At 43.6% G+C, this 25071-nt stretch overlaps 1 protein-coding gene and 1 long non-coding RNA gene across 3 annotated transcripts in view; one reads left to right on the top strand and one right to left on the bottom strand.

Moving 5' to 3' along the window:
* Positions 1-497: 497 nt before the first annotated feature.
* GABRG1 (gamma-aminobutyric acid type A receptor subunit gamma1) overlaps positions 498-25071 on the bottom strand; it is an 88209-nt gene continuing 63635 nt past the window's right edge. For both annotated transcript variants that reach the window (XM_075930486.1, XM_006111939.4), the window contains exons 8-9: positions 17963-18174; positions 498-7022 (exon numbers count right to left, since the gene is read on the bottom strand). In XM_075930486.1, the coding sequence (XP_075786601.1) occupies positions 6744-7022; positions 17963-18174 (491 nt within the window). In that variant the 3' untranslated portion in view covers positions 498-6743. The remainder of the gene's footprint in view (positions 7023-17962; positions 18175-25071) is intronic.
* Positions 20571-24235, top strand: LOC142829652 (uncharacterized). The gene is made up of 3 exons (XR_012904306.1): positions 20571-20815; positions 23316-23484; positions 23680-24235. It is a non-coding gene; the product is annotated as an uncharacterized LOC142829652 (long non-coding RNA).

Raw genomic sequence — 25071 nt, 5'->3', positions numbered from 1 at the left:
ATGGGGCTCTGTAGGTATCAGTTTTGTGTCTGGTTGTGTTCACTATCTTCATCAATGATTTAGAAAATGACAAAAAGTACAATAAGAGTCTTATTAAATTTGTGGATGATACAAAGCTCGAAGGGGTTTCAAGTACTTTGGAGGATAGGATCAAAATTCACAATGATCACGAGAAACTAGAGAAGTGATCTAAGGTAAATAAGATTAAATTCAATAAGGCCAAATACAAAGTACTCAACTTAGGAAGAAACAATCAGCTGCACACACACAAAATGGGAAATGACTGTCTAGGAAAGAATACTGTGGAAAGGGGATCTCAGGGTCATAATGAACAGATAAAAATAAATGTGTGTCCATAGTACAACACTGTTGAAAAAAAAAACAGTAATTCTGGGCTGTATTAACAGGAATGTTGTAAGAAAGACAAGAAGCATTTCTTCCACTGCACTGATTAGACCTCAACTGAGGCATTGTGTTTAATTCTTGATGCCATGTTTCAGGAAAGGAGTGGACAAATTGGAGAAGGTAGAGAGAAGAGGAACAAAAATAATTAAAAGTAAGCCACATGACTTATGAGGGAAAACTGAAAGAACTGGATTTGTTTAATCTGGAAAGGAGAAGACAGAGGAAACATAGTAACATCTTTCAAGTATCAGACATTTGGAGATGGACCCCTAATCTGTCTCTGCAGTGGGCTCTCAGGAAGCTTAGCTGTTAGTCATTTTTCCTTAAAAATCACGAGACTGCTGCTACAGTTCACCTAGATTTGGCTATGGAACAAGTTAATAAAACCTCTCTGTGGAAACAAGGATTATATCGATTTATTCATTTTATTTTTAGCTACACTTTTCCTACAATTTGACACCTAATTCTCTTTCTGTACCTGTAGTATACAATGAACCTATTTTCTTTAGTGAGTCATTGGTAAATTTCATGAGCAATTTGCAGTGTGCTAAATTATACATTTTAAAAAAAAAATTTAACTATTTACTTTGATTTTTTTTTCTGCACATACAGTGAACATTTTTATGGCACAAGAAAATGTGATTTAAGCAACCTTGCGATAGAGGGCATTAATTCTCAAGAAAGGCTCTCTAAATTCCAACTGAAACTTAATCAGCTAAGACAAAAATATTTTCCACCTTCTTTTAAGATTATAATGGCAGTAGTATCCCTAAAATAGCATATTTCACAAGAATTCATGACCAATAAGTTTAATACTATTATCTCCTTTCAGCCAATCATTCATCTCTAGAAAAGACCCCAGATCTTGTTTAAAATAAGAAATAATTAAATCTGATTGGTTACAATTTTTTTCTTCTGCTATTTTAAAAACAAAATAAATTAAGCTATAAGGAGAACAACAGCATCACTATGAGCATCTCTGAAAGATACCCTAGCTAAAAGAAGGCAAGGTAATACAATGGCTAGGATATTAGGGTGAAGTTTGTCAAAAGTGACCGAATTCTTTCCCATTGAAGTCATTGGTAAAACCCCCATTGACCTCACTAAGAACAAAATTAGTCCAACACTGAATACTTTTGAAAATCTCAACCTTACTCAAAGGCAGGAGAGTTTATTTAGCATACACTCTGCCATGTGCATGCTTTATTTGTGCAGACCGGCTGGTGTGGGACTTCTACACCTCGGCAAATTGCTTACTTGCCATATTTATCAAGATGTGTTGGAGGTTTACGCTTTTACAGAAATGAAAGCAAAGCAATTCTGTCAAATTCTATTCTTGTATTTTAACAACTTGTTTAATTTAGCTCATGAACAATGATTTTGCTTTCCAATTGCTGTCTGCATAATCAGAAGCTGCATTTTAGATGAATACAATAAAACAGATAAAAGATCATTTTGAAAATATGACTATGTAGAGAAGAATTCCAACATTGTGCAATTTAACTTTAAATACTAATAAGGATATTTTTAAAATATAAATTAAGCTTATTTGGAGTAAATCTGAAAATATGGACAGTGATGATGATGAACACAAACAAAATATCTTGTTTTTTACAAATATTTAAAAAATAAATCTAATATTTTTCTGTGAGCTTTTGATACTAAAGACAGGCCAAGACTTCACATTACTATGAACAAATTACAATGCATCCTTCAAATATGATCTTAAAACAAACCATACATTAACATAACGACTAAGCAACAGGTAATTACCGAGGCAAAACAACATTGTCTGAAGTGTTTCTCCTTTAAAATATTGTGACTCAACCATGTCATAAGACAAGGACCTGGCCCATACAGCATATTGAAAGAAATCGTGTGAAGCACAGTAATCAGAATTCATTTTTTTGGCTTAATCTTGTCATTACACAAAATAAAACATTCAAATACTGGGAGTGATGACCAAAATACAATCAAATACACAAAATTTTGCTACAAAATAACACATTTAATGGCATTAACTATACAACAAAGAGATGATCACTTGACTACAAAAGTATCACTTAGGGTCTTACACAAGACATATTTCAGAAATTTTCCAAGTCTATGAAGCACAGTTTCCTGCAGTTTTCTCTATTTCCATTTTTCACTCCTCTTCATTTATATGGCAGCTGCTCTAAAGCCCATTGCAGTCAATGAGAAAACCTGCCACTGACTTAAATAAATTTTGGATCATGATTGTTAGGGCTCAGTCATTAAATCACATTGATTTCAATAGGCAGCACTTAAAATGTGTTAAGGCCTTCTTTTCGGAAAACATTACTATTCATGAGATCACTTAAGCACAGGCATAAGTGCTTTCCTGAATACAGGCCAAGTGTTATTCTGAAAAGGGGTGGACTTAAGCATGCCCTTAAGTGCTATCCTGAAGCAGGGCCAGAGTGCAGTACTCTAGACCTGTAAATCTCACAGTGGCATGCCTCAGCAAATAAGCCACTCTCCCTTTGATAGCTAGGGGTGTTTGAAAGATGATTACATCTAATCTCTACTTCCTGCCATTTTTCATAAACTTCAGTTAGATGTCTTGGTAACTATGGAAAGCATTTACATGCAGGTTAGAAAGGAAGTGTATGGGGCTATATCAACACATTTATTGCATGCCCAGTTATAGCTCACTGCATTCCCATTTCTGGTTGCACTCAAAGCACTATGAAAAGCTGAAATGATTTCACCAGAAACCAATGAGGTACACATAAAAGTTGGTCAAGAAAACAAAGCAAGTGTGTTAATAAGCCAAAGAGCCATAATATTCAATAGCTTTAAAACTTCCTTACATTGTTTCATACAAATTAGCACTGACAGACTTTTTTGTCCATCTGCTGCCAATTCAGGATGTTCTCTCTTTGCTAATTCATTCCTAAGAGGCTGATTGGCAACTGACAACTAAATGAAATAGAAACGATGGACTTGATGTGCCAAGAGACTGCCATCTTTGCAGCAGTGAAGCACTGATTTCTTCCTGCAAATATTGAACTCCTTAAACTCCTTTTCTTTAAAGGAGAGTTGATGGAGCCTTTAGTTTTATAGTAAGTGCAGGACCCTTCGTTTCTTTAACCTAGTGTTATTAAAACCACCCTCACTGCATTCGAAGGCTATGCGTGTCCTGTACAGTGCACAGTCAAAACATCACAAATGCAGTGGTAGTTGGAACTGACTCCATTTCAGTTTATCTGAACATGTCCTAGAAAGTGGATTGCTAAACAATAATAAAATGATAGTAGATTAGGACACATTTTTAGATGATGCATCACCTTTCCCCCATTCTAACAAGTAGGGAACACTGAGTTTTGAAAAGGTCACCAAGGAAAAGCAGTCTGATAATGTCAGTGACAGTCTTTCAAATTCTCCTGATCATTTCTATACTATCAGGAAAAATTTGGAATTAAATTTGCATTAAACTGTATCCATCAATGCATTCTCCCTCCGACCTTGCCCTGAATCACTGCCTTTCATTATTCATTGAATGCTGGGGTCAAATGCAGTTATCCTGTTATATGGAGTAGGTCCCAGATCTTCAAAAGATGATTAGGCTTCTAAAATCCATTGATTTCAATGGGAGTTAGGCACCTAAATACTTGTGAGGTTCTGGGCCTGTGAATTTAGCATGTAATCACAGAATCATAAAACTGGAAGGGACCTCTAAATGTCATCAAGTATACTCTCCTGCTCTCATAGAAGGACCAAACACCATCTAGACCAGGGGTGGCCAAAGAGCCAAGATAATAGTGGATCCAGCATGAAGAGCTGGGGCAAAGTTGTCTAGCAAGAAAAAAAAAAGCTCTGCCCCTTTAAGAAAACACATTTAAACATATTTTGAGGTTTTTTGAAGCCCGAGGCCATCTTTTATGGCCATGCTGGATGTCTCTCCAAGTCAGCACAAGGAGCCAGGAGGAGAGGGCCATTTTTGGAGACATAGGGGTGGCTTATAAGCCACGAGGGGAGGAAGGGCAGGGGGCTTCGCAAGCCGCACCTGGGGGAGGGAAGAGTCACATGCAGCTGATGAGCCTCGGGTTGGCCACGACTGATCTAGACCATCACCTACAGATGTTTATCTAACCTGCTCTTAAAAATATCCAATGATGGAAAATCACAGCTTCCCTGTGCAACTGATTCCAGTGCTTAACCACCCTGACAGAAAGTTTTTCCTAATGTCTAATCTAAACCTCTCTTGCTAAAATTTAAGCCCATTGCTTCTTGTCCTATCATCAATGGTTGAGGAGAATAATTTTTCTCCTTCCTCCTGGTAACAACCTTTTAGATACTTGAAAGCTGTTACTATGTCCCCCCTCAATCTTCTCTTTTCTGGACTAAACAAGCAGAATTCTTTCAGTCTTCCCTCACAGGTCATGTTTTTTAGACCTTTAATAATTTCTGTTGTTCTTCTCTGGATCTTCTCCAATTTGTCCACATCACATGATACAAATGCACATCCAATGATATTGTTCCTAGAAACAGCTACTGTAAGGAAAAGTTATATTTCTGAGACAAATCCAGAGAAGGGATGATATTCAATAGAACTCTAGGGTCTTCCTCCTTTAAAATGATACATTTTTGTCTACTTCAAGATTATTAGTTATTTTCTTAATAGTTTGTGGAGATAGCCTCCAGTACAGTGCAATCTGCACCATGACCCTTTTCCAGCAGTCAACTCTGCTCCAATAAATCCCCCTTAAATTGTCTTCATTGACTCTTTTGTTTGACTTTTAGTTAAGAAATTACTCGATTTTGCAGTTCATTTTTGTAGTTTCTCTTGAGACAAGTTTCATTGTCTATGAGAGGACAGAAAGTAGGAAAGTGTATACTTTTCTGCAGTGAAGACAAAATGATTTGTGATACAAAAGTGCTAATTGATTTTGCTAGCAAAATTCAACAAGCATGAGCTGAGTCTGAAAAGTCCACCACTTGCATAACATCTACTAATATCAATGTAACATCTGAGTGAGGAGGGGTTGCATGATGGGGTCCTGTGATTTTTAGGCATGTGTCACACCATGGAGAATAATCTGAAATACATAGATTAGTTTTCTGACAGACATTTCTAAAGATTACAATGGCCATTATGAATCAATTCATATTACAGGTGTACAAGGACTGCTGCTATTTAATATTGGGCTCAGACAGAGACAGAGACCAAGTGAATCAATAGAAGCGGTACCATTTTGGATTAACCTGTGAACAATATGGATTTCTTAGGAAGTGAAGGAAGAAGTTTTCTGAGGGCCAGAATTTGAAAGCAATGTCCCTGAAAGAATGACTTCAGTAATGGTAAAGCTGGAGAGAACAATAGCTGGTCCCCAGTCCTGAAAACTTTGCTGAGTACAATGGTTATCACAACCCTAGATAGTCCCATTTAAATGTATGAGACTGGTTGTGAGTAGAGAGCAGGAGAGAGGAAGGAGAAGCACTATGCTCAAAGATCAGATCCTGTTGTGGTATAAAGTAGAAGATTCTCTTTAAAACAGCAGAGCTGCACCAATTTACACTAGTTAAGGATCTCTGCAGATCTGGCCAATTCTTCAGAACCTCAGAAAACTACCAAGAACTAAATAATAAAGGGAAAAATGTAAGCATAAATCTAACTAAAGTTTTAAGCACAGTACTTATGTGATGGTCAGAATCACACCAGTTCAGAATTATTATTCCCTTCATGTAACACGTCAGTTTTGTACTGCTTTCATTAAGCGAAAATGAACTGCATTCAGATGTATACATACTTGTCACCAGTATTATGCGGAGGACAAATGGTTAAATGGACCAGACAAATATTCCATGCCAACCTCTTTAAAACATCCATTTATAAAAGTTTAGTTTTATTTTTAAAAGTCACTCTGTGGTAGAAAAGGTAGATATGAGACTGGTCCAATAACGGTGCTGCTACACCTGTTTTATTAAGGCTTTGTTAACTTTGGTGTAAGAAATGCTATAATGTTTAGCTGTGGTTCCATTTAAAAAAAACAAAATTTAGAAGTTATAAAGAGGTTCCAGATTCAGCCATTTAACCACTGGTTTCTCTGCATTTTGTTAGAGCTGGACAAAAGACAGGATTTATTTTTAAAAAATTTTTACCTCTAGTTTCAAATCTTAAAATATAATATAATTAGAGAGGGAAAAGTTTGAAAGTGTCATTTTATTTCCTTTAATTTTTTTCCCACATTTTCAAATTTCATCCAAAATTTCAGAAATTTTGACTAGCTCTAATTTTATATTGTTCACTGAGGTACATTAAACAGTATCAATGTTGAGTTATGCCTTTTCTGAGTTTGTCAAATCTCAGAAATTTACAGGTAAAGATAGCCAATCCAATAAACAAGATTAAACAAAGCAAAGGCTGTTGGAAAGAAGATCCGAGAATAGGAATCAATTTTGGCAACACGTATGTGTATTCTTCCTTCTCTCCAAGAACCTGTGCGGCAGTCTTCAAAACAACAAAAAAAGCTGGTGCAGTCTTTGCCTTCCAGGCACTCATATCCATAATCCTCATTGCGTTGTTGGAGGTGATTAGTGTTGTTAATTGGTATTAATGTTGATCCAGGACGAACAGCAATTGCAGACGATTTCTAAAGAAAATAGTATGTTGATTATTGTCAGAGAGAAAAACAAAAACTAACATTTATGTTTCCTTGGGCAACGCCCAACTACGAACATTTTAACGTATAATACATAGAATTCCATGTTGGAAGAAATCAGTTTGTAAACTTTTTCAATTATGAAACATTTTATATAATTAACTGATGAGGCCAAAGGATCATGAATATTTTTCACATGGTACAATGCAGAGTGGATTGTTCTGGGAGGTCAAACTACTGAATAATTGGTTCTACAGAGTTAGGTGATCCCATCTATCTAGCACAAACAACATTTTGGAACCTAGTTGCAGCCTGAAACTTGGGTCACAAAATTGTTCATAAGCAGGATGAGAATAGTACTGCCATAGAAAATGCTGGATTGTCAATCTATTAATGTCTTCAGATCAAGCCTGCATGCCTTTCCACATGATATGCTTTAACCAAAAAAGTTATTAGGCTCAATACTGTGGTAACTGGATGAATGTTCAATGGCCTTTGTATACAGGAGGTCAGACTAGATAATCTAATGGTCTCTTCTAGAACTAAAGTTGATGAATAGAAGACCCAGGCAGTGAGGAACCAAGAGTCAAATTCTTCCCCTACAGAACTCCATTCAAATCAGTGAAATTGAACCAGGGTATGTCTACACTACCCCGCTAGTTCGAACTAGCGGGGTAATGTATGCATACCGCACTTGCTAATGAAGCCCGGGATTTGAATTTCCCGGGCTTCATTAGCATAAGCGGGGAGCCGCCATTTTTAAATCCCCGCTGCTTCGAACCCCGTGTAGCGCGGCTACACGGGGCTCGAACTAGGTAGTTCGGACTAGGGTACCTATTCCGAACTACCGGTACTCCTCGTTTCATGAGGAGTACCGGTAGTTCGGAATAGGACCCTAGTCCGAACTACCTAGTTCGAGCCCCGTGTAGCCGCGCTACACGGGGTTCGAAGCAGCGGGGATTTAAAAATGGCGGCTCCCCGCTTATGCTAATGAAGCCCGGGAAATTCAAATCCCAGGCTTCATTAGCAAGTGCGGTATGCATACATTACCCCGCTAGTTCGAACTAGCGGGGTAGTGTAGACATACCCCCAGAGATTAATATGGCACCATGTGTTAATTATATTGATTATACCAAATGGAAAGGCAGCCTGGTAACAATGTGTTATGTATATAATCTCATCAGACAAGTGAAATCAAACACTTGATATTATTAATAGTAATTTAGTAATCAATATTGGGCAATACAAAGTATGTTCTGTTCTACTATCGGAATTTTGTCCATCCTACTCACACTATTTCCTTTAATCTTTCCTCCATCTATTGGTCTCCTTTTTTCCATGTTATTTCTTATCTTCAGGGCTCTGATTCCTTCCTCCATGACTCCTTGATCACCTGCTTTCCTGTTATTCTTCATTCCCTACTCTGTCCTCTTTCCAATCTTAACCCCACATTCTTCACTTGTCCTCTCATTCACTCTCCTTATCTTTTCTTTCAGCCAGATATGGAGTCCCCCTCCTGAATTCTCAGACTGAAAAGAAATTGATATCCCTCACATTATCCCTGTATGATATTCATACGTGTTTCCTTTTCTCTTCCAGAACTCTGAGCACCTCCGTTTTCTGAACAGGAATGAGACCAAAAGAAATGGAAAGAAATATGTTTAGAAGATAGGACAAGAGAGCACAAATTTGCAATAAAAGCATTTATAACCTTAGTCCCTGAAAAAGTGGAAGGGGACTTCTCTAAAAGAGTTGTGAGTGTATATGGTGGGGGCAAGGAAACAACATACAAGATGGCCAATAACAGTCAACCAAAGTAATCTGGGCTCTTGCACTTCTAGGGTGCTGTTTCACCACTTACAAGACTCTTGCCTTGAACACTATAGGTTTCCAATTCCTTGCTAATAAAGTGATTTATGCCCATGCATCCTTGGAGCCAGTAGTCTTCCAGAGTTTGTATGGAAGTGGTACATTGACATGCTGAAACTTTATTTAAATAATGTATTTCAACATTTTATATCAACTGTATCATAAGCATGGGCATTTTGCAAAGACTGCAGTTTCTCATTTTTGAACAGGAACTAATTATTATCCTGAAGAAGCTAATTGCATCCAATTTTGTGAAAATACAATATCAACTACATTCACAATCAACAGATGTTTCTTCTATTTTATACCAATAAGTAGAAAAATACAGGGCCTTATTTGTTACAGGGCTACGCTGGTTTTACACCACATGACTCCCTCAGTTTCACTGGTGTAAAATGCAAGGAAGAGCAGTGAGAGCTGCATAAAACTATTTTATGCAGAAACTATTTTTCTTTTAACTGACTACTCACTTAGCAAATCATTCAAAAATGTATTAAATTGTTAAGAAGCAGAAGCACAAAATTGTTCAGAATAGTGTATACCTCTTATTCAGCATTGTAATTAATTATGATCTTATAGTACCTCTGTAAGGTAGTTAAATATTATTATACCCATAATATAAGAGAGAAAATTGAGGCCCAAAGCTGTGAAGTCATTTATTCAAGATGACACAGCTATTTGTGTCATAGGTATCTTGACTATCTGTGTAAAAAGATAGCCAAGAATCTTGAAACTACTCAAAGGAAAGGTCTCTGATGTGCCATTGAGTGGTTCTGATTATATCCAGTAAAGGAACACACTTACCCAGACAGTTAAAACATGTCCCCTTTTCTTCTTACCTAAAATCAGAAGTATCTGAGGCAAATCTAGGTTCCTAGCTTCTAGATTTTCTTGCTTATAAAAAGATGAAATGTTGTAGTAGAAGAGGTTATGACATAAGCATGACAATAAGTGGAAGGTGGAACAGTAGAATAAGAAACATATGCATTTAAAAGAGTGGAAAGAGGTACACCCACCATTAGGAGCAAGATACAGTTTAACCTGTGTCTAGTCTGGAAGATATAATGTCAGCACATATCCAGCAGGGTAAGTGCCATTTACAAAAAATAACGTGCACAACCCAAAATTATTTGCTCCAGTATATGACCAAGAAAGCCACAGGAAAGGATAGAACATGTGGAAGAATGAGGCTGTATAATGCCTACTGGGCTTTCTCTCTTTAGGCCAACAAAGAGCTGAGAATCCTGCAGATGTGATTTCCTCAAACTCATTCAGCATGAGAGAGACCTGAGTCATACAATAGTCATCAGTATGGTCATGAGAAGAATTAGTGGTACGTTCTACAGAGGGACTCAGAGAATGACAATTATTAGAATGATCCATAGCACAGTGTTTCAAAAGAGGAAGACAAAAAAAGAAAGAGAAAACCTAGTACACGGGGGAAAAGAAATAATAGAGAGAGAAGGAAGATAGCATGAGAGTGAGAAAGGGGAAAGAAAAGAGCAGAAAAGCACAGGATTTTAAAAAACCTTTAAAAAAGTAAACATTTAAGGAAAATCTAGATGTTAGGAAAGGCCAGATCCTCAGCTGGTAGATTGGCATGTACCCTTTCCAAACCTGAAAAACAGCTCTGTGTAAGATATAAAATATGACCTTACTGACCTTTTCTCACTAGTATCTTGGGGACACACAGCTAGAACAACACTTCATACACCTTTTGTTGTTTTACATTTCTCAAGTGTGTCTTTTGTGTAATCTGCATCCATGTGATACATTATAAAGGACTCAAAAATGTGCAACTTTTTTGCTAAACTTATTTTCTACAGCCTGGGAAACGTTTAGCTTAATGAATATTCTACTTTCAGAAAGCTTTTTACCATTCCATTATTGCCAAGACAATAACTATTTATTCAAATGCTTTTATTCATAGGAAAAAAAGTTTTCATCTCCATATATTGTAGTAAACTTGCTGCTATGAGTCTATATAGACAGGATGTATCCTTTAGCTTATTTATATGACACGCTGATACCTTTATATAGTGCATACTGATATGCTGCATATTCATATTTTATTATGATTACACTTTTGGGATTACAAAAGTGCATTAAGTTCAGTGAAGGGGAAAAAGTACCCCCTTTTTATAATGACATGGATAACTTTTCTCTGGGCATAAAAATTAATTGGCTCTGGGCATAAAAATTAGTCATCAGTGAAACAGCTATGTGAATACTAACAGAAGTAAAATGCTGTTGATGAATTCACTTCCTGCCCCTACATGTTAGTAAGCGACCTGTTCTAATCAGCTACAATATCTTGACACATGTAACTATATTATTACATAGAGTAATAATCTTTTACTAAAGGCCCAGCTCTAAACAGAAGATTTCTGTAGGCCATCCTTTAAAAACAAGTGTAAATTAAACCTTTTCATAAAAACTTATACATAATATTTTTAATTAAATTGGCTTAAAAATAGCACATTCATAATCAGAAGAAAAAAACAGGAATGAATAGGGAACTTGAAGAAAGGTATCAGGAAAGATCAGGGTTTGTTACTGTATGGCTTCTCTGTAATTGTTCCATTTGGAATTAGAAATCTCACTGCATTTTAAACGTCACTGAACTTAAAAAAAAAAAAAAAAAAAAAAAAAAAAAAAAAAAACCACACCTCTTTCATAAGCTCGGTCTCTTTTATAACTAAATATATTAAATTTAAAAAAATACTCAGATATGTTTCATTTGTTTAAAGAAATCTGGATGAACAGATGGGGGCATTTCTCAGACCTTAAAAAACAAAGCACATTTCTAAAAGGACCACACACAATACTATCGAGAGCAATGTTCTAGATATTGCATCACTGCTTCTCATCTTAGACACATCTCTAGCTACATATTCAGTAATTGAGACTATGCATGACTCACCAATACAGTATTTTTATATTGCTTTAGATACTGTAAGTTTTGTACCATTTTGCAGAATATCACACAAATGCTTAGTTTATGAAACAAAATTCATTAAAGTCTAGGAGTTCTATTATGTATTAATGCATCTCCATTACTTTAATTGTTAATGATCTGCCACTATTTCAAAAGAGGCGGTTAGATATTTTGACTCTGATAAAAGACATTTAATATTAATAAAAGGTTATTATGAACAAATATATAAAATTAGCCAATTCTTTTTCCCCACAGGCTGGGAAAGAAGAGAGATTCTTATAATTATTTCTATTATTAAAACACATGAGATGCATTCAGCTCCACCGGTGATGGAGGCAGATTAAATAAGTTAAACTGATGGCAGTTTCTCCCCGTCTCTCTGGCTTGGGTAGGCGGCACTGCCTCCCACACTCTCTAAGTTCCTTTTCCTCTTTGGCACGCTGAGAGATCCCACTTCTGTTTCGGTGTACTGTGCCCCATAGACACATACTGCAGGAGTACACGTTTCTATGACCTCCCTGGAGCCATGCCTGAGAAGTGCAGCTCAGACCCGCTATCCCCTCAGAACCTTTATCACTGTCACCCCCTCCCATCAATTTATCCCTTGCTTAGGCTCCCCTTCCATCTGTGACTGCATATGCTCCTACCACTTGGAACAAAGTGGCTCCAAGCCTTCCTTTCCCTGGCAGTTGCCATGGTTCGCCACTTGGGCTGAACTGCCCTAGAATCATAAGGCTGCGAAGGTGATTTAAAGTTACATCTCCTCCTTTCTCTCCTGGGCTCCATTGAAACACTATTCAGCCAGGCTAGAGAACCTGATTCCAACAGCAATGTTCACCTTCACTCTCTCCAAACTTTTTTTAAATTTGGTCATGAAAGCATGTTCTATATGTCAGTCTCAGATTTCCTTAGGGTGAAGAGGAAAAAAGGAGGAAGTGTTAAGTCACCAGTGTGGTGATATTGCCACCAAACTGTGTCTTCTTTCAATTCAATGATTTGGAAGGGAACTTTCCAGCAAGGCAGCTTTGGGGCATTTTCCTGCCTCTTAGGTCTTCCTACATGGTTTCCCAAAGAAAGTGGGGACCAAGCCTCAATTATTATGAAATAAGGCTATTTCAGTTTGTATTTCAGTGCATAAGATATTCAATGCCTTTATCTCAATATTTTGCTAATTTAAAGCTTAGTGTGAAGTATTTTTACTATTTGTTGGAAAATACGCTGAACAGTTTTTATATATTAGAACACTGGGTTTATTACAATAGTCTAATATTTGTTCCTGCACGTCTGCTGTGTGGTGCTTCACACTCAACAAAATTTCAGACTGCAGTGCTAGAGTGTTGATTCAATTAAAAACATCTTTAAATGAGACTATGAAATTTGCTTTTCATGAAAGGAATAAAGAATTCTCTCTGAAGTTGGATATGTTTTCTATACAAGTATCCAAAGATGATCGTGTCAGTCAAGGTGAAATCCCATAACCTCGATCCACCTACAACGTTTCTGCAACTACGGTCTGGGGTCAGATCCTGCATTTGGAAGTGTTAGCATGGACCCTGTACACATTCTGAATCCTCAGAGGGGTTCATCACTCACATGGGTTACTGAATGGATCCCAATGGGTGTGTCTAGACTGCAGGCTTCTTTCGAAAGAGCCTCTTTCGAAAGCATCTTTCGAAAGAGGCTCTTTCGAAAGAGCGCGTCTAGACTACAATGCGCGGATCGAAAGATCGATCCGCTATTTCGAAAAAGAGCGTCCAGACTGCCGGACGCTCTTTCGAAATTGAAAGCCACCCGGAACTGCTTCTGCCAGGGCATGGGGGCAGCATTTCCTTCCGGGTGCTGCCTGCCTGCCCTTTGCAGAGACGCGTGGTGAGAGGGACACTCCTGAACACCCGTTGCTCTGCTCCTGCAGCTGCCTTTGCTGTCCCTTGAGGAAATTTGCAAGGCATTGCAGTGCTGCTTTGGAGTGCTCAGCTTCCTGGGACACCCCAGCAGCTTTTTTCTTTTGAGGTTTTTCTGCTTGCAGACCCTTATTTGTGGCATGGAGTCAGAGCTGCCCCTGGGCAGGCGAGGGCCCCACAACACCATACTGCAGCTGTTGCTGCATCTTCGTGAGACAATCATGAGGCTCCTTCCCGAGCTGGACCCAGACCAGAGGGACGAGGGGTTCCCCCGTCCGGCAGCCACACTGCCCTTGCCTCCGAACTTTTTCGTGGACAGGCGTGTTTGGAGGTTTGACACCAGCTCTGACTGGTGGGACCGGCTCGTGATGGAGATCTGGGATGACCAAGACTGGCTACGGAACTTCCGCATGAGAAAGACCACTTTCCAGGAGCTGTGTACCTGGCTCGCCCCTGCTCTGCAACGGCAAGACACCCACCTGCGGCCCGCCATCCCCCTGGAAAAGAGGGTCGCCATTGCCCTCTGGAAGCTGGCAACCCCCGACAGCTACCGCTCTGTGGGACACCAATTTGGAGTGGGGAGATCTACTGTCGGGGCCGTCTTGATGGAGGTAAGTCATTGTCTGGGGACAGTCACAGTTTGGGGTGGGGGGAAGGGAGACTGTCAGGAAGGGCCAAGTGGAGTGGGAGTGGGAGTGGGAGGGAGCTCCTCCACTCACCCTGAATTGGGGGGGGGGTTCTGAGGAGGGGATTCCCGGGGTGGTTGAGAGGGAAGGTGGGCGGTGGGTTCTCCTCCTAAGACATAAGGCACCCCTTCTAACACTTTGTTGTCTGTCTCGTTCTGCAGGTGGTGAGGGCCATCAATTCGGAGCTGCTCAACAGGCTCATCTGTCTACCGGATCTGGACAGCGTCATGGCCGGCTTTGCTGCCCTCGGCTTCCCCAATTGCGGAGGAGCGCTCGATGGGACACACATTGCCATCCGTGCACCGCCCCATTGAGCAGCCCAATTCATAAACAGAAAGGGCTACTTTTCTATGGTCCTCCAGGCCCTGGTCGACCATCGTGGACAGTTTTCTGACATTTGTGTTGGGTGGTCAGGGCGGGCACACGATGCCCGCATCTTCAGGAACTCGTACCTGTACCGGAGGCTTCAGGCAGGAACTTTTTTCCCCCATCGCCAGTTTGCGGTTGGGGATGTGCACATGCCGGTGTGCATAGTGGCTGATGCCGCCTATCCCCTGATGCCGTGGCTGATGAAGCCCTACACCGGACAGCTGGATGCGAGCAAGGAGCAGTTTAATGCTCGCCTTAACCGGGCTCGCAACCAGGTGGAATGTGCGTTTGGCCGTTTAAAGGGCAGATTCCGGTGCTTGCTCACACGCCTCGACATGGGGGAGACCAACATCCCCGAGGTGGTGGCCGCGTGTTGCGTCCTCCATAACCTCGTGGAGAGGAAAGGGGAGGCCTTCCTACCAGGGTGGGGGAGAGCTGCTGATGCCCAGGAGAGGCTCTTTGCCCAGCCCCGGACAGCTGCCATCCGCCAGGCTCACCGGTCTGCAGTTGGCATCCGGGAGGCCCTCCGGGAGCAATTCTCCAGTGGAGGCCACTGAGTGCACTGAGGGGCTTCTGCCTGGGGACTGGGCCCTGGCCCCCAATAAAAGCTTCCCTCCACAACCCATCTCCTGACCCAGTTTGGACACATCACTTACACCAGGGTGTGTTTCAAAATAAAATGTTCTCTTTACTTATTTATAATTTTGTACATATAATCAAACAATGTGGCAAAATAACAAAAATTTTCTTCATTTTTGTTGTTGCCAAACTATATACAATAAACAAACAGTGCCTTTAACCCTTTGTTTGTGCTTTAACTGGGGTGATGGGGGTGATTGAAACCTGGAGGGGGGAAGGGGATCAGGTTGAACGGGGCTTGGCAGATTTCCCTTTCCTGGCTGGGCCTCGTGTTTGGGGTGCTCCCCGGCTACGGGATCGGGTGATGCACCTGTCGGTTGGCTGGCTGCTGGGGGGCTCTTGGGACGTGGAAGCCTGGGGGAGAGGAGGGCCAGGGGGAGAGAGGGGCTGGGGAGCTGGGGGGGCTGGGTGAGAGGGAGGTCCAAGGGGGGAAAGGACTGCTGTTGTGGAAGGGGGGTTTGGTGGGGTGGGGTCATGGGGTGCTGGAGGAGCAGGACCAGGCACAGCAGCAGGCAAGCCGCTGACCTCCCTCAGGGTGGCGTACAGCACCGTGCGCTGCAGGACCAGCTCATTCATGAGCCGATCACGCCACCGCTCCTCTGCCTCCACCCTCTGTAGCAGGATGGTGTTCTGCTCCTGCACAGCCTCGACATGCTGCCGGAGGATGTCGGCGTAGACACGCCTGTGTCTGTGGCTCCCATGTCTCCGAGGTGGAGATGGAGATGGAGGTGGGGCTGGGGTGCTGCGGCCCTCTTCCACGGCTGGTCCGGCTGTGGAGGAAAAGAAGAAGACACAATCAGTCCTATAAACTGGACTCTGTAGCACTTACAATACTAACAGGATGGTTTATTAGGGGATGAGCTTTCCAGGGCCAGACCCACTTCCTCAGATCAGAGTAACACGGCTACATTTCTATCACAATCAGTCATGTGTGCAACAGCTGTCCAAAAGGGCATGCCCTCTCCCTTGAGACAGAGGAAGCAGACATTCTGAAGGTCACACTGTGTGTGTGTGTGTGTGTGTGACCTGGGCATCAGCCTGAGCATGACAGGTTTCCCTTGTGCATCACCCACTGTGCACCCACCCACCTACCTCCCCCCCCCCCGGGTGTGACACAAACTCACTGTACTCACCTGCTGCTTCCTCTCCCGCGCCAGATGACGCCTGGGAGGCCTCAGAGGTCTGGGTGACTGGCTCCAGGGTGAGGGTCGCCGTCTCCTCGGTGTCCTCCTCCTCTGGGCCCATGTCCCCGTCTCCAGACTGCTGTAGCTCCCGCTCTGGAGCGTCCACCACGGGGTCTGCCAGTCCGGACTGCACGAACCGCCGTGGTATGCGTGCTTCTGCACTGCCACCCAGGATCTGGTCCAGCTCGGAGTAGTAGGGGCAGTAGTGGGGGGCTGCCCCAGACTGGGAGCTCTCCTCCCTGGCTTTGGCGTAGCCCTGGCGCAGCTCTTTCACCTTTGAGCGCACCTGGTCCTGGGTGCGGGGGTAGTGGCCCTTCTGGGCCAGGGCTTCAGCCATGCGGCCATAAATTTCGGCATTTCGCCGCCGGCTTTTGAGGGCCTGTAAGGCCTCCTCCTCTCCCCACAGCTCCAGCAGGCTCTTTATCTCTGCGCCGGACCAGGATGGTGCCCGGCGCTTGGAGCCCTTGGCTGGGTCCCCAGAAGGCTCGGAGGAAGGGCCAGGACGCTCTTGGGACTGTGACATGCTGCAGCAAGGTCGCCGTGTGCTCTGGCTCCTTGTCTGCAACAAGTGGCTGTGAGGGTGCGCATGTCCCTTTAAGGAATGGCTGCAGCCAGGAACCACAGACGTGCAACCCATGGCCCAGATTGTCCACCAGGGCTTGTTCCTGGAGGCCAATAATTTCGAAAGAAAGGGCTCCCCCCGTCCAGACTCACGTTCTTTCAACGGATCTCCCTCGAAAAAGGCGTTCTTCCTCGTGAAACGAGGTTTACCGCCGTCGAAAGAAAAGCCGCGTTCTTTCGATTTAATTTCGAAAGAACGCGGCTTGAGTCTGGACGCAGGGGAAGTTCTTTCGAAAAAAGGCTACTTTTTTCGAAAGAACCCCTGAGTGTGGACACAGCCAATGAGGGATTGGGGCCTTTTTCCTTTGAAGCCATGGAAAGTATGTTTAACTGCTTTTTTGGCTCATCTTACATCCATTAGAGAGTATAATGAGCCTAAATCTATGTTCATTTGTGCCATTATCAGGAAATGAATCCAAGAGTGATAGGCTGTCATGTTAACTACCCTGACTGTTTACCTCACAGCTTGCCAGCTAGCCTCTTAAAGATTCTTCTTAGTCTGCGTGGGGGCAGAGAGAGAATTTTTTTGGTTTGTGTTTATACAGGACCTAGTTAGTGGGTTCCTGATTCATGACTAGGCCTCCTAAGCATTATGGTAATACAAATAAATCAATAATAATAAATAATAACAACAATAACAATAATAATTAATAAATATCCTTTAGTAAAAATATAATAAAGACACTACAATTAAGCAGACTTTTCCCAAATTTCTTAAACTTACAGCTGGCTTGTGCTTTGATGCCTTTTCTTTCTCCTTGCTCCCTTTTTTGTTGCTAGTGAAGTAATGCAAGGTTCCATATTCCATCAAGGCAGCAAACACAAAAATGAAGCAAACTGAAACAAAAAGGTCCATTGCTGTCACATACGAAACCTTGGGAAGAGATTTCCTAGCAATTGTACTTAGTGTTGTCATAGTCAATACTGTAGTAATACCTGTTCAAAAGAAAGAAAAGAAAGGAACAAGGAAATAAAGGAACAAAGGGAGATATTCAATAATGATCCTACAAACAGATGTAGTTGTTAAGCATTAATGTATTTACTTTTGTGAACAAGCAAACAGGCACAGTATTTCCCAGTACAATCAGATCTTAGCAAACTGACCCCTGCACTACACAGAGCCTATTGACTGGTGAGGCTTCACATCAGCACCGATAAGTGTGCCACAAGTTCATCCCCATTTATCCAAATACCAGTATTGGGGCTGAGAGAGAGAGATGATTTTAGTCTCTAGTTCAAGTCCAAATAATTCTGTATAAAATGCTGTAAAGGCCTGTTAATGTAAATTTTCAATGTACTTAACTCTGCACTGTGCTGGGAGAACACAGACAATTTAAACATTTAAACAATACAAATAAAGAACAAACATCTAGGAAAAAGGTGTCCCACTTAACCCAGAAAAATCCAGAAGAAAGGGGTAACTGGGTAGTATGGAATGGCCCCTGACAGGCAGGAGGTTAAACTAGATGATCTAATGATCCCTTCTGGTCTTCAACTCTATGAATGCTCTAACTCACAGAAGCATTCCACATACGACTCACTACACAGACTTGACATACGAGCCCATCACACTGATTTTAATGACTATACATTCAGAATCTGCACCAAATCACAATTCATTAATGTAATATAATATAAAATTGTTGTATTTTCTGTTTCAAAAGGATTAACTTCAGAATTCAAGGGTTACTCCAGTTCCAGATTGACTCGGCTGATAATACTGATAAAAATCTAGTGGGATTTTAAATATCTCCCAATAGGTATTTTTAAATCCCAGTAGGTGCCCATCTGCATTTTAGGTACCTTCAAAAATCTGAATCACTGTGCTTTGGAAAGGCACAATTTCTGTCAATGATCTGCCATACATGTGGGAGGGGCGAGCAGTCAGCATGGTTTTGGGGTTTTTTTGTCCCCTAAACCCCACAATGATGTCATATCACATTAGCTCCATTTACAAGTAAAATATCTGACGACCACACCATTTCATCTACCAGTCAGTAAAATCATCATGGAATCTGACAGTCAACTAGGGTTCTTTATTGCTTACACATCAGTCAACATCAATTAATCCAAGGGCATAAATTATAGGTGCAGTACTATACATCGCTAGAACATACCTGAAACACATTTTAATTCGAATAGGGTTATTGTTGCTGGTATAAGAGCTGGAAAATATTAGCTTGATTGTTATATCCTAGGTTAAGTTTCCAGGGCTGGTAGTTGACCAATTGTTTATGCAGTTGGCGAGAGACAATAAATCAAGAACATAGGATGCCATATTTACATTTTCTTTTCAGACTGTACTAAGGCCAAAGTTTGAATGCTATCCTTTAGAGGTATTTTATATATAGATTCTAAATATCAGGAGATGTGTCAAATCATTAGCTTTAAACTCTAGTCACTAAAATTTTATATAACTTTTTGTTAATTAAATAACATGGAACTAAGCGATTTAAAAAAAATCTGTATCTTCTTGTGTTCTTTCTGTACAATAATGCTGTCAATAAATTACTGTCTCCCATACTCCAGTACTAAAATAACAGTATATTGAACTAAGAGATTTATTTGCAACTACATTTGTAAGTGTTCTCCTGCAAACTGAAAGTGTTTATTTGATGTCAGTACTTTTGAAGAGAGCATAAATAACTGCAATATGTTAACAAAAATAAATATGATTTCTTTAGTACTTTTAAAAGGAGAAACTGTTTTGGCTACTACTTTTCTTAAACTGAATTATTAAATGAGCTGGAATGAGTGCCTTAACCAAATGTTAAAACAGAACCCATATCGAAAGGATGATGATACATTTAGACTGATATGCTGCAATCAGATCCTTGACATGGAGCCTAACAAAACTATGGAAATGGGGACTTATTCAGCTCTCACACATTTAACTCCATCATTATTTTCAACTGAGATACTCCTAACTTTTGCAAGTGTTAGAGAATCAGACATTAAACACAACTATTGTTCCTGTTTACAAGTTCCTTTCCCTTCTATCTCACTGAGAAAGGAGCAAGAGAAGAGAAACCCCATGGTCCTAGGCCAAAACAAACACAGGTATGTTAAAAACTGGGATTAGTTAATCTAGGAACAGGAGGTTACTCACGGTCAATGTTCCCTCTAAACTGTGGGGCAGCACAGCTTCACAGGTGATTAATCAGCCCCACCCAGTCAGAGGCTCAGGGCTCCATGCATGGAGCTAACTGACTGGGCAAGGCTGATTAATTATTACCTGTGAAAATGTATTGCTGCACAGTTTGGAGGGCACACTGCTTGCCATGTGCAGTAACTGACTTTCTTCTAGATGGGTGTCCTTGTGAGTGCTCCTCTGTGGGTCAAAGTAAGTCCCTGCATCTTCGACTGCAGAGTTTGACAGCAGTCCCCTTATGGGCCATGAATGTGCAGTGCCTGCCTCGTGAACTGTCAGAGCTTGAATAGCACGTGCATGATTTGGACTCCTCAGTTCCTTCTCTACAATAGAGTGTGCACCAGTATCCAAAGTAGAGGAGAGGAGAGTAGATAATGGAGCACCCAAAGGCATATTCATCCTGAAGAATGTCAGTCACTGCACACAGTAAGTAACCTCTTCTCCTTCAAGAGATGTCCCTGTGAGTAGTCCAACATAGGCGACTGTGTACTAGTAGTATCTGTTAAGATGGTTGGGGCTTAGGATCACGTAAGAGGGCAGTTGATAGTACGGTTCTTCCCAGTCTCACGGTTGATGAGGGGCCTTGCATGAGAGTGTTATATTTAGCAAAGATGAGAACTGATGCCCAGATGTCAGAGAACAGAACATTCTGGAGAAATGAAGTAGAGGTGGACACAGATTTAGCAGGCTGGACTTGTCTCAGTTGGTACCAGAGATGTATTCAGCCTAATATCCATTTGCCTTATAAGCACAGAGTGATTGAAACAAACAGCTTGGCAGTCTGTCTGAATGGTTTCATCCCATCCAGATAGAAGGATAATATTCTATGTACATCAAGTGTGTGCACAGCTGCTTCAAATACATTAGTGAATGGTTTGGTAAAGAATATTGGGAGATGGGTTGGAGAAGTGGATCTTCAGCATAAATTTAGGATGTGTGTGTAATGTGACTCTGTCACTGAAGAATATAGTGTATAGAGGTTCCACCATCTGGGCTCCGAGTTCTCTGACACATCTGGCTGATGTAATTGCCACCAAAAAGTAGTTTGTCATGGATAGATGGAGAAGGGAACAGGTAGCTTCAAAGAGTTTGTACATCAAGGCCTGGAGGACTAAGTGTAAGTCCAGGGTTCTACTGGTGGTCGTACGTCTGGGTATACATAGCATCTGAATGCCTTTCAGGAATCTCTTAGTGACAAGGTGGGCAAAGACAATGTCACTATCAATCTCATGATGGAATGCCATGATTGCCACAAAGTGAACTTTGATTGAACTGGGGGAGAAGCCCAACAATTTCAGTTCTAAGAAGCAGTCTAGACGGAGTGGAAGAGGGGTGGAAAAAACGTATTAGGCAACACGTGAACCTTTTCCATGTTTGGAGATACATTGTGCAAATAGCATGTGTCCAACTGTGTAGAAAAACTGCCTGGACTGGTTCAGAACATTCTAATTCTTCATGAGTAGTCATGCTTTGAGATAAAAATGTCCTTCATTGGAGCGATACCACTAGCTTCTGTACTGGAATAGGAGCCTGTGAGGGGGGGGGAAGGGAAATCAGGACAACTGGATGATATTGTCTAGGCCATGTTGGAGCAATTAGTATGAGGCAGGATCTGTCTGTCTGTATCTTTTGAATTATCCTGTTATTGGGGGTATTGGTAGGAATGAATATAGGAGGCCATTGGTCCGTGAGAACTTGAAGACGTCTCCCCACAAATTTGTTCCCAGACCTACTCTGGAGCAGAAAGTGGGGCATTTCTTGTTGTTTGCTAAGGCAAATAGACCCAGTTGGTGCCACCCCAGCTCTGGTAGACATTGGATAGAACCACATCATTGATTTCTCAGTGATAATTATGCAGTGGTGTTCTGAGACCTGGGTAGACATAAGACAGAGCTGTGAATGTTATACGGAAGCACCAGTTCCAGAGTTTTATAGCCTCAGTGCAGAGAGTGCAGGACTGGGCTCCCTCCTTGTTTGTTCACATAAAACACATGTGTGAGGTTGAGTCTAATCTTGTGAGTTTTGATTAGCAGAAGAAAGTGGAGGCAGGCATTGAGTATGGCCCTGGGTCATGAGGTGGATCATATTTGTTCCCCATCCTGTGAGGGATGCATGACAATTGATGGGGGATCGAAAAGGGATTCCACCACATAGGGTATGTCTACACTACAAAGTTAGTTCGAACTAACAGACGTTAGTTCGAACTAACTTTCATAGGCGCTACACTAGCGCTCTGTTAGTTCGAATTTAATTCGAACTAACGGAGCGCTTAGTTCGAACTAGATAATCCTCATTCCACGAGGATTAAGCCTAGTTCAAACTTACTAGTTCCAATTAAGGGCTGTGTAGACCCTTAATTCGAACTAGTGGGAGGCTAGCCCTTCCCAGCTTGCCCTAGTGGCCACTCTGGCCAACACCAGGGAAACTCTACAGCCCCCCTCCCAGCCCCGGAGCCCTTAAAGGGCCACAGGCTGGCTACACAGTTTGTGCCAGTTGCAAGGCTGCCAGCACCCATGCCAGCACACCCAGCAGCTGACACCCCATAAGCCAGCCACCCGATGACACCCAGCCCTCCCCCTCTTCCTGGGACCAGCCTGGCGGCTCCCAGGACCCTGCCCAGGGCCGCAAGAGGCGGGTGCCCGCGTGGTCTAGTGCGGAGATCGTGGACCTCATCGAGGTTTGGGGGGAAGCCTCCAATGTCCACGATCTCCGCACTAGCCACAGGAACGCGGCAGTCTACGGCTGCATGGCTGCCAGCCTGGCCGCCAGGGGCCACCAGCGCAGACGGGAGCAGGTGCACTGGAAAATCAAGGACCTGTGGCAGTCCTACTCCCGGGCCTGCCTACCAGGGGCCGACCCGGAGGCGTGCCCCCACTTCCAGGCTATAGCCTGCCTCCTGGGGGCTCATGCCATCTCTGCCCACCAGGACGTGATAGACCCCGGGGCAGAAGGACCGCTCCCAGAGACGGAGGAGGAGGAGGAAGAGGGCTCCGAGAACCAGAAGCCTGCCAGCAGCCTGCCCAGGACCCGGGACCCCCGAGGCACCCCACAGAGCCGCTCGCCTGTGTCATCCGAGGCCGGGGAGGTGTCCACATGTGAGTACCATCGTGCTCCCCTTATGTGTACGGGGGGCTGGGGCGAGAGGGAGCCCAGGGACCGTGCGCCTGGGCCTTGCCCACCACGGAGCAGCAGCTGGGGATCCTGCAGGGGCCCTGGCCTTGCAGAGGGGAGCTGGGTTTCATACACCTGGGCCCCTGGGGTAATTGACCGCTGTTCTTGTTTCACCACAGCCACAGCACCTGGGACTGCAGGGAGCACCACCCTGCCTGCAGCAGCGGCCCGCGCCCAGGCCAGCAGGAGAGCCAGGAACCAGGAGGAGTACCAGAGGTAGCACCTCCAGTTCCTGGAGCAACAGCTCCGTATCCAGGACCACTGGGTCCAGAAGGACCTGAGGCTGCGCCGGAGGAGCTTGGAGGCACTGGAGGAGCAGGGCCGTGCCCTGCGAGGCCACCTCCAGAGCCTGCTCGACCGCTTCCCAATTCCTCCTGCTCCCCCTCCTGATCCCCCTGCTCCCCCTCCTGATCCCCCTGCTCCCCCTCCTGCTCCTGCTCCTGCTTCCTCCACACCCCCCATCCCTCCTGCCCCACCCTCCACAACCATTCCCCACCGATGCCCCCGGACCCGCAGTGTTGCGAGACAGGAGAGGCAGCCGGATTCCCACCCCTGAGCTTCCCTTTCCCTTCCTCCCTTCCCTCCTCTTCCAGCTCCCTCGTCCCAGGTTTCCCCCTCTTCTCTCCCACCCTCCTTCCTCCCTCCCCCCACCCAAGTTATGTTAAATAAAAAGACGTTTTTGTTTGAAAAACAGGTGTCTTTATTTGACAGTAGGTAGGGAGGGGAAAGCGGAAGGGGGTAGGGTGGAAGAAGGCCCCAGTGGGGCATGCAGGGAGAGGTCAGTCCTCCTCCTCCACCAGGAAGCTCTTCCACAGGGCTTCCCGGATCCGGACGGCCCCCCGATGGGCTTCCCGGACAGCGGCGGTGCGGGGCTGACCGTAGTGTCCAGCCATGCGGTCAGCCTCAGCCATCCAGGCCGGCAGGAAAGCCTCCCCCTTTCTCTCACATAAATTGTGGAGCACACAACATGCTGCCACCACGGGAGGGATGTTGTGCTCGGCCAGGTCCAGACGGGTGAGGAGGCATCAAAAGCGGGCTTTCAGTCGCCTGAAGGCCCCCTCCACCACGATGCGGGCCCTGGTCAGCCTGGCATTGAAGGCCTGGCGGGAGGGATTGAGGTGCCCCGTGTAGGGCTTCATGAGCCAGGGCTGCAGTGGGTAGGCGGCATCCCCCACCAGGCACACGGGCATGTCCACGTTCCCGACCCTGATGTGGCGGTCGGGGAAGAAGGTCCCGTCCTGCAGCCGCTGGCACATGGAGGATTTGCGGTACACCCGGGCATCGTGTGCTTTGCCGGACCAGCCCACATTAATGTCCGTGAACTGTCCCCGGTGGTCACACACGGCCTGCAGGAGGATGGAGAAGTACCCCTTGCGGTTCAGGTAACGGGACACCTGGTGTTCCGGGCCACGGATGGGAATGTGCATCCCATCGATGCCCCCCCCCCCCCCGCAGTTGGGGAAGCCGAGGGTGCCGAATCCCCAGATGACGGCGTCCGGGTCGGCGTGGCG

The sequence above is a fragment of the Pelodiscus sinensis genome, chromosome 5, assembly GCF_049634645.1.
Source record: "Pelodiscus sinensis isolate JC-2024 chromosome 5, ASM4963464v1, whole genome shotgun sequence".
NCBI lineage: Eukaryota > Metazoa > Chordata > Testudines > Trionychidae > Pelodiscus > Pelodiscus sinensis.
The sequence above is the reverse complement of the archived record's forward strand: the minus strand, read 5'-3'. Positions and strand labels throughout refer to the sequence as shown.